We start from the raw sequence: 10,858 nt of genomic DNA, 5'->3' as shown, positions 1-10,858 counted from the left end.
AATTGTTTGAATTTTCAGTATTAATATATTCTCTTACCAAGTTGGTGAGGGACCAGGACGTGGATCATTAGAAATAGGTCTTGGATTGTTGATTTCAATTCGATTCTTTCATGGTGCAAATGCAAATTTATCACTGTAAACCCAATTGGCGGTTCAATTGGTTTTATCCAAGCCCAATTTCATATTTCACTAAAAGCGCACCAAAAATACATTATTGATCACATATTTTTTATGACCAAATATTGTTGCTCGACTTAAAAGGGCAACTTCTGTACTTATAAATGAGATTTGTGCTACTTGTATAAATAATTTATAAGTCAATTTTCGATTTATAAGTATGAACCTGAAAATTAGAAAATACTAATTTTTTAGTGACTTTTTTTTGTTTTTGAAATTTGATTTCAATAACTAAAATTAGACCATTTTTTTTGTAAATAAGCTCACACTTTTTAAGTTAAACCAAACGTCCCCATTAATTTGTACTACGGCGGGGAAGAAAATGTTGGGAAAACTCATACTATAGCTGGGGCATGTAGTGAGCGACAAGCAGTGGCGGAACCAGGAATAATATTTAGGGGGGGCTCAAATTTGAAAGCAAGTGAGATTGTAAAAGACCGATTGAAATTTGAATCGAACCTTGATACCACATTCATTAAAGAGAGACGACCATCTCTCTAGGTTGCACGTATTGATTGGTTAAAAAGCTTGAAAGAGAACGTTGTCTGAGTGCATTAACATAAATACAACAATAAGAAGCGGCGTCGAAAAAAAATTGACTTATAGAATAGCGACCACTAAAGGCCCGGTTTGTCCTTCCCACAAGAACTCCATTGCCGGAAATATTAAGCCTACTAAAGTCGAAGAGGGTGCCCACTGCCTGTGGGCAGTGGGCACAGGGAGCCGGCCGCTGGAAAAGAGAGCGCAGCTGAGCATAATGTCGCGGGTTCGTGGTTGAATGAATTTATCGCAGTGAGAAACTGAGTTAGAGTAGTATCGTTTCACGACGGTGAAGTAAGACCAAGCTCATGATGAGACTTATGAGTGTATCTGTTTGAATGTATTTGTTAATCAGACTCTCTTTATACTAAGAGCAAGTTCAAAGGAGAGAGATAGAAAGAGAGTATGTATAACAATTTATTATAATATATGAATATAACAAGGAGAAAGATGCTTTATAAATAAGACTTCAAGAGGTTGTTCTAGTAATAAAATGCATCACTAGGATATTGTTAGGATATTATTGGATCAACATTTTTCATCAAATACCCTAAATTTTGACTTAGGACATGTTATAAGGCATGTCTTGAACTCGATCTAAGTGCCCTAAATTATATTGACACGAATAATTGAGCGGGGGCTGGGAAAATAATTTACACTGTTTTTTCGAGGTTAGGGGGGACTCTAGTATCCCCTAGCCCCCTCTGATTCCGCCACTGCCGACAAGATACAATTGTCAAAGATGAATTCCCGACTTGTTTAGTGGTGTGGAGCAGTGTAATAAGGATTATTAATATCACTAAAATTATTTAACTATAGGGTTGTTAGAGGTGGCCGTGGCATTAGTTTAAGCGTTTTTGTTATATTCTGTCATCCACTCTCGCCCTGGACATGTGTGGCATGTGATTCTTTAAAGACTGCTGCGTGAAACGGATTTTCTTGAATCTAACTCACCAAAACATATGAGTTTTATATTTGTATTCCATGTTAATGTGTAATGGATCGAAGTGATTGTATTGTATATATGTAGTTGCAGAAATTTACTCAAGTCATAAAATTCCAAGTCGATAACATATTTTGGTTTGGAATTTGTGATGAATGACTAGCATCTGAATACAGTTTCTTCTAATAATCGACTACAGATTATATACACAGTTATGGATCTGAATACTTTGTACGATGCTGCCATTGCCGGAGACGCTGATGCGATTGCTAAATTAGAGTTGAAAGCTGATAGACTGGACAAAGATCGCAGAACAATCCTTCACACTGAATCCATAAATGGAAACACAGATCGTGTTCGATTCATTTTGAAGCAGTTTGCACACAAAAACCTTTTGGTGGAGCTGGAAAATCAACAAAAGACTGCTCTTACATGGGCTGCGTATTATGGACGCACCCAAGTGGCTGAGGTCCTCATTGATGCAGCTAGACATCTGCAGTATTCTTCATCAGCTAGTGATAATCCATTTACTTCTCTTCAAGCTTTCCTTAGGCATGCTGATTCATGGTTGAACACCGCCTTACATTTAGCTGCTGAGATGGGTCATGCTTCTGTTGTTAAGCTATTAGTAGAGGCCGATTCAAGTGATGCACATCTTCAAAACCTAGTGGGTAAAACGCCACTGTATTTAGCCGCGGAAGAAGGGTACAACGATATAGTAGAGATAATCTGTACAACTTGCACGGCCCCATCTTTGGACGGTCCTCGCGGTAGTACTGCTTTACATGCTGCTCTACAAGCTGCTCTTAAGAATGTCCACAAAGGTATGGAGTACTTGATATAATTTCCTGACTCACGACAAACAATTATTAACAATGACAATACTGTTTACATTTTTTTCTTTAATCTTCTGTTTTGGTGACTTTAGTGACCATCTTGATACCATTTTCAGTTCAGTTTCCAACTAGATAATTAACCCTTAACTTAAGTGTATGTTAATGACGGCCTTTCTCATCCAATCTTTATGCTAATTCAACATTTTTACTTGACAAATTTCGACAAAAGCTACTGCGCTGTTGTCAAAATATAATAGACGGAGTCCTTCTTCACACAAATTATTCAATTTGTTATACTGCCTTAAATACAAAGGATTTGTATAGATATTATAGAAGGGACTCATGAGCAGTCAGCTCAAAAATATATATTAAATTAAAGTATAACATTTTTTAAATGCAAATTTAGTAAAATAAATATGTAATAATGTACAATCAATATTTGCACTTGACTTGCAGTCAAGGAAAAACAAGAAGATATGATCAGCATGATCATCAATGTAGCCAAACGTTCGAGTACTCAGGATGTACCACCATTAAGCTTTGAAGCTCTATTTAATAAAACTGATGAGTCCGGATGCACGGTCTTGGAACTGGCAGTAAAGGGTAATCACGTGAACGTGGTTGAACTGTTACTAGAAGAAGATCCGGCCTATCAACATGGTCCTGGAAGTAAATCAGAAAGTCTTCTCCCTTTAATATACAGAGCCATGGATAAGGAGTATATCGATATTGTCAATATTCTTTCTAAACCTTATGAAGCTGGCGGTCACAAAGGCGCGGTTGCTTTGATTCTTGCTATTAAAAGGCGTGATAAAGGTATGTTATTCAAAGAATTCAATTATATATATGATATAAAATTACTCATATCTATTAAAATTTAATGGTAAATTTAAAACACATCATGTAGACATAGAGAAAAGAGTGATTTCGTCAACGTATGGGAAAATCTTTGCTGTCTGATGTTGCTTTTGCGCCTCTGCTAAAGGCACTCCCGTTTTATTCTCAAATATCAAGGCTTTTGACTCCTTGATTGTTTCTGCTAAATTAATCTCTAATACATTTGGAATCATTCCTCCTCTATGATGAATACAAACCTCCAATCTGGCATGTTTATTTCAAGTAAACTATGCTGCTACTCTAGGCAAGTAGTTGTATTAAACAAAATCAAGTTTTTTTTCAGTGTCTGTATTGCATTTGTTGGGAGAAAACAAGTACCTAGCAAGCTTTGTGGACCATCAAGGCTGGACACCACTTCACCACGCCGCTTATTATGAATTTGATTCTATACTTGATGTCATAATAACAGCACTAAAAGATGTTGGATACCAATTTGTATATGAAGATATAATAACACCATTTCATTTAGCGGTCGAGGGTGGATATACATCTACAGTTATACAACTTATGCAAATATGGCCAGTTTCATCTTCTGAATACACCGCTGTTAATAAGAGGGGTCAAAACGTACTACATTTGGCGGCCACCAAAAACAAAAAAGAGATGATACAAGGTATTTTGAAATATTGTCCGCAACAATATAAGGACAAGATATTGAACGAGCAAGATGATAATGGTGATACACCTCTCCACATACTTGTTTCCCGTGGTTGCTTCATCCCGGAACTTATGAAACATAACGGGATTAACACAATGGTAAAAAATAACAAATATTGGACTCCTCGTGACATGTTATATCTTGAAGATGAAATTATTGCTGATCAGGTACGTTTATTCCTTACATTTCTATTTTCTACTAAATCATGAAAGCTGCGTTTTATTACAATTAACTTTTCCTTTTGATGTGTAACACTATACTTTTCTTTTGAAAGTAACGATTATACTATATCAAAAATGTAAATTAAAAGGATATTAAAGAAACAAAATTAGGTAATACAAAATCATATCGGTCTTATGGATAAATTTTCATGATGGTGGGATGTCCTTTCTTCACAGGTACAAATAAAAATTGTACTCGACGATGTCCAGACTGATTGGATAATGGATCTATCGGAAAGTTTAGTGCTCCCAAGTAAAAGACAGAGAAAGGATGTGATGTTTAATAAAGCTACAAAATTATTAATAAATGAAAGGGATGCACGGATGAAAGCAGATCTAGAAAGGTATAAAAATACTCGTGCTGTTGCCCATTGGTTTACAGATGCAATTGCTGGAGATGCTAATGCCAGAGCTGCATTGGAGATGGAAGCCGAAAGACTGAACGAAGATGGAGAAACTATCCTTCACGTTGAATCCAAGAGAGGATACACAGAACGCGTGCGATTCATTGTGACAGAATTTTCAAACAAAGACCTATTGGTCAAGCAGGATAAATTAAAACAAACTGCACTTCACCTTGCAGCACATCATGGACACACTCAAGTGGTTGAGGTCCTCATTGATGCCGCCAGACGACATTTGCCTTCTTCTTCAGCACGTGATGATACCCATAATCCATTTAGTGCTTTTAAAGCTTTTATTAGGCTAGCTACTAGTCCAATGCGGAACACTGCCTTACATGTAGCAGCCCTTAACGGTAACGTGGCGATTGTCAAGCTCTTAGTAGAAGCAGATCCAAGTGATAGACATATCCAAAATTATGAAGGCAAAACTCCAATCTACATAGCTGCGGAAAAAGGGTACATGGCTATAATAAAGGAGATTTGTACAGCTTGCACAGCACAGTCTCTGGAGGGTCCTGGTGGCAGCGCCAGTGCTTTGCATGCTCTTATTAAGAATATGCAAGGTATGTAATATATTAATGAATCAACTTTATTAAATATTATAGCTTAAGTTAGGAAAGGTCTCATATCCATAATCTCATTCCAAAAATTTATATGAAAAAATTTCGAGTAAGAGGAGGTTTAAAAATATTCACCTTTAATTTTGTCACAAATTTTTACTTACAAGAAAATCGTATTTGAAACTTGTACAAATGATTATTTCAATTTGACTTGCAGCGACGGAAGAATGGAAAGATGCGGTTGGGATGATTTTTGATGCATTCAAACGTTGGAATAGTGAAGAGGATGCATCAGGTGTAAAATCTTTATTTAATAGCACTGATGAGTTTGGAAACACTGTCTTGCAACTGGCGGTGGAGAGAAACAATGTGGGGGTGGTTAAGCTATTATTAGAAGAGGATCTTGCCTATCAAAATTGTCGTGGAAGCAAAAAACATGGCCTTATGCGTTTAATCTACAAGGCCATCGACGATGAGTATAGTACGGATATTGTCAAATTACTGTCTGAAACTTATGAAGCTGGAATTAACCCGGATCATAAAGGTGTGCTCACTTTGATTCTTGCTATTAAGAGACGCGATAAAGGTACTCTATATCTATTGTATAGGAATTTTTCATGTGAATACATTCATTTACGAGTAAATAATACATTAAAACTATACCAGTAATTAAGCAGTTGCACTCTTGTTCTTGTTATAACTTATATCGGAATTAAAAACTCTCTAAATTTCACTGTGATGTGAGATATAATAGCAATGTTCTAAATTTAACTTTTTTTATACATTATGTAATGCCAATCAACTTTACGTTCATTACATATTTTTTTACTTCTTGTTCCATGTGATTTACATAGTTGATCGAATATGTTTCCAGACTCTGTATTAGGTCTCTTGAAATGGAGAAAACACCTTGTAACTTTTGCTGAAGTAGATGGTTGGACTCCACTTCACTATGCTGCTTATCATGAATTTGTTTCAATACTTGGTCCACTAATTGAAGCACAAAAGGATGTTGGATATCAATTTGTGTACGGAGATACGGTATCAACACCGTTTCATGTAGCAGTTGAGCATGGATATACTTCTACAGTTATACAACTTGTGAAATTGTGGCCATCTACATCGTCTGCATACACAGCTGTTAACAAAAATAGTCGGAATATACTACATTTGGCAGCAGCTAAAAATAATAAACATATGGTACAAGGTATTCTAAAATATTGTCCCCAAAAATACAAGGACCAGCTTTTACAACAGCAAGATGTCAATGGTGATACACCTCTCCATCTACTTATCTCAAATGGTTGTTTTGTACCAGAACTTATTGAACATAAGGGACTTAATACAATGGTAAAAAATAAGAAAAGTTGGACTCCTAGGGACATGCTGTATTTTAAAGATGATATCATTGCGGAGCAGGTACTTAAAAAACCTTCTTTTCTTCTTGTTTTTTATTTTTTCCAGAAACTAGTTCTTTGATCCTTTCGTAACAGATCTTTGCAGAGTAGTGAGTAAAGTTATTAGTCATATGTATAGGATGTCTTCTTATATTTACTAATTATTGGTTGTTCTTTTATTTATAGGTGAAAATTAAAATTGCACTTGATGATGTGCAGTCTAATTCGTCCAGAAAATTTTGGCGTAAAAGCATGAAGAAGGATACGGATATCTTAGAAAGTTCAGTGCTTCCAAGTAAAAGAGAGAAAAAGGATTTCATTTTTGATAAATATACAAAAATATTGATCGATGAAAAGAATGCACAGATGAAAAAAGATCTAGAAAGGTATAAAAAGAGGACCAACACCCAGATAGTAGTTAGTGCACTAATAACTACAGTCACTTTCACCGTAGGATTTACCATGCCGGGTGGTCTACATCAGAGTGGAGAGGTTGATGAAGGATTGGTAATTCTCTCTAAAAAGACTGCATTTAATGCATTTATGGTATCAGATGCACTGGCTTTGCTACTATCAACATGTTCTTTGTTTCTCTACTTTCTTGAATCTATGTACGAAGATCCCCATCAAGTGTCCAAACTAAATGCTGCATCAACTGGGCTCAACATTGTTTCTGTCATGGCAATGATGTTGACTTTCATTACTGGAACGTATGTGGTGTTATCTCACTCACCGGCCATCGCCATTACTGTTTGCCTCATTGGTTCCTTCTTCTTTCTTTTCATCATTGTTTTATTGATCAAGATGATATACGACCGTCATGTGAAGAGGAATGCGGATTGAATATGCATTCCTGTGCTAATTATTTCCATCTGTCATACTATATATTTTTTAAAACTTTATATAATATGGTATTTTTCATGATTACAAAGTCAACAACATTCTTATATTCAGAAAGGAGGGCTTTCGGTTTTATCGTAGATGCCAATATTTGTTTGTGTTTTATGATGAAATTATGTGTAAAAATATTGTGATAATAATGGGAATGTATTCTTACTTATTTTATCAGAGTTTTCATACTTGTAACCTAGATATCAAGAGTATATATCCTCAGATTTAGGAGTATCAAACATTAGTTCATTTGGTAATTGGTATTTGGTCAAGAATAGGGAGAGGAAGATACATATCTGCCAGGTTGTTTGAAGACTGAAGAACGAGTGTCCAATATGTTCATGAAACCTCTGAAATACATCAGTTTTCCGGAGAACAAATTTCTTCTCTGCAAGCATTCTTACTCCATCATATATTTAACTCTACAGGTTAATAAAAATTTCGTCTCATTATATTTTTCGATCAACATAAACTGCTCGCCGTTTCTTTGGTATCAGGAGCACCATGTCCCCTAAAAAGGTTCTGGTCGATTACTACAGGATCGATTAAGAGTTTACAGCAGTTAATTTAACTGGTCGAACTACAATAATGGCATATATGTATGAAATCAAAGGAGCATAAATTTTATAAAGATGATTGAACTGTTTTAATTTTTTAATTTAACAACCCAGTAATTGGAAGAAACAAATATCGGAATAAGTTGTTGGGATAAGAAGTTAAAAGGACCAAACAAATGAATTAGACAACTAGTGGGGTTGCTAAATTAAAATAATCTACAACTTAAGATCAAGTTTAAAGTTGATAAAAATGACACTGCCGGCCCATAAAGTTTCCTATAGTACTCTTAAATATGAAACAGTAGGTGTAGCTAACATTTATCATATATAATTTAGCTTTGTTATTCTCTCACGGAGACTCTTGTAATGACGGGGTGGAGTAGAATAATTACATGATATTATTGTTATTATTTAATTGACTTGAATGAAACAAGATTGGTGCAACTTGTTAATCAAATTGGGCAAAATACGGTTGTTAGAGATGGTGGTGGCATTTGTTTTTGTCACATGTGATGGATACAAGTATCACTGCCTTTCTTTATTCTGGTATATGTTTATTCCTTGTGTTCCATTCATCTATACCGAATACTCTCTGTGTTAAGTTTATTTAATGTTTTTGTAGTTTGAGTTATCCATGTGAATAAAGAAGTAGTATGATCTTCTAACGAAGAACCTATGAATCTTGCAGCTTTTTTAATTTTATGTGGGTTTTTCCTTCTTAGGAGACAAAAATTCGAGTAACATAAAAAATGTCACTCCCTCCGTCTCCCTCCCTCAATTGTTTACATTAGAGCGGGACAGGACCTACCAATATTTAATAATAGATTTGAGATAGTGAAGGAAAGTAATGGGTATAATAGCAGTTTTTATTGTTAAATATGAGATAGCAGAGGAAGATAGTGGGTGTAATGATCAGAAAAACTTATTATTTATAATAACGTAAAGAAATGAGAGAAACATCCCAAAAGAGTAATGATAAAGAAATGAGAGGGACAGAGGGAGTACTAAAAAATGTCCATTTAAATTGTTGAACTGGTCAGACTATAGGATTGTTAGAGATGGTGTTGGCCTTTGTTTTTGTCGCTATTCTTCCATAAAACTGCTTCTTCTTCGTTCTGCGCTCATATATTATTTAAATACGGTAGTCTTTTTTTTTTCTAGTTCGCGTTTCATTTATTGATCTGATGAGACATTAATGGGAGTTGTTGGGATCAATAAAGGTTGTTAGAAATATAGAATAGAAGAGTTAGGTTCGGTGTAGAACTAAATTATTTATGGACTTCGGAGACCAAAAAATCCACCATTGAATTAACATCGCATTATATATACGGCTATGATTATCTAGATTATGTCAGTTTTTAAAATTGAAAAGTAATCCGTATACGTGAATATAGGAACCATCTTTAGGAGACATAAACGTGATATACAGGAGTACAATAACGTACCCCATTCTCCATAAATTAACACGAAAGTCACCGGGGCACGATTCTTGCAGAATGAGACGGTAATAACAGTGTATAAAGGCTTTTGATTGCAACACCATCACATTCAGTCAGGATCATCACTATAGATGTTTAGAGGTAATTTAGTTCCCCACTTAACCTAACTCTACTTTAATTTGATTAGTGAAGGATAGCGGGTTAAAAAATGACAAACTTGAGGACTCTTGAATATGAACCATGATTTAGTAGGACAACAGTTGCTCTTGCTAGAAGATGGATAAAGAAACTGATGACGACACCTGCAGAACAACGCACTATTCCGAAATGATACTAAAAAATAATAGCCATAACTGCAGAGCGAAACTTAAGTTTTGCAAAGAAACTGTCCCTCAAAAACCATTACAACAGTATACTATGATCGTATACTTATGTATTTAGGTAATAAATAATTAATTATTTTTGAAAGAAAAGAAACACTTATCACCATTGGATTAACTAAAATGGATGGTTGTGATGTTGATTTCCGATACTACGGTGTTTTTTGTCTGCAAAGAACTTCCTTCTAGAATACTAATTAATGATTAGTAAGTTTAGTTAACAATCCACTAATTATCATATTGTTTAAAAAAATAAAATATTTTACATAATGACCACACAAAATAGTTATTTCGAGATGAAAAGTCAGGTAGACCAATGACCATACAAATGAACCGGACAATTAGTTGTTGATCATATACAAAAATATTAAAGCGAAGATACTAAAATCGTTAAAATGATGGAACGCTTATGTCTTTCAATTGTAGATTTTTATCAAACATCTCCAACTATTGTTACAAGATGGTTTTGTTATTTTAACGCTTAACCAACATGTTAACTAATCAATTATGATAAATTGGATCGGATTTTATCATATTTTCTTGTGTAGTACCTAGACGTGACATGAGTGTCAAGGGGTTCAAGAATCCGTTTTAATTTTTGATTTGTTTGGGTCTAGTTTCTTCTCTTATAAAAACCTTCATGTAATTGTAAAACTCAACACAACAAAATTGTGAGAGATGAATAAAACTAGTACAACTTGTGACACAGAAATTTTCAAGCCGAGTAAATCTTTATTTTGTGTGATTATTGTTTATTTTTTATTCTTGTTTATTCATTTTAGAAAAATTCATTATTATATACTCAGCTATATATTACTTTATATATATTTTTTTAAATCATTATTTAATTTGGCATCAGGAGCAAAAGTTTACAAAAATTAGGTGAGTCTAACTATCGGGTTGAATTGATCAAACTATAGGGTTTTTAAAGGTTGCGGCCTTCTTTATTCTGCGCCCA

General features: G+C 34.6%; 1 protein-coding gene across 1 annotated transcript; it reads left to right on the top strand.

Moving 5' to 3' along the window:
* Window positions 1-1,659: 1,659 nt before the first annotated feature.
* On the top strand, window positions 1,660-7,698 carry LOC108207154 (uncharacterized). The gene is made up of 7 exons (XM_064086543.1): window positions 1,660-2,484; window positions 2,953-3,312; window positions 3,677-4,218; window positions 4,450-5,239; window positions 5,454-5,822; window positions 6,111-6,655; window positions 6,820-7,698. The coding sequence occupies exons 1-7, from the start codon at window positions 1,875-1,877 to the stop codon at window positions 7,474-7,476; spliced, it is 3,873 nt and encodes a 1,290-aa protein (XP_063942613.1). The 5' UTR covers window positions 1,660-1,874; the 3' UTR covers window positions 7,477-7,698.
* Window positions 7,699-10,858: the final 3,160 nt, after the last annotated feature.

The sequence above is a fragment of the Daucus carota genome, chromosome 2 (genome assembly GCF_001625215.2).
Source record: "Daucus carota subsp. sativus chromosome 2, DH1 v3.0, whole genome shotgun sequence".
NCBI lineage: Eukaryota > Viridiplantae > Streptophyta > Magnoliopsida > Apiales > Apiaceae > Daucus > Daucus carota.
The sequence above is the reverse complement of the archived record's forward strand: the minus strand, read 5'-3'. Positions and strand labels throughout refer to the sequence as shown.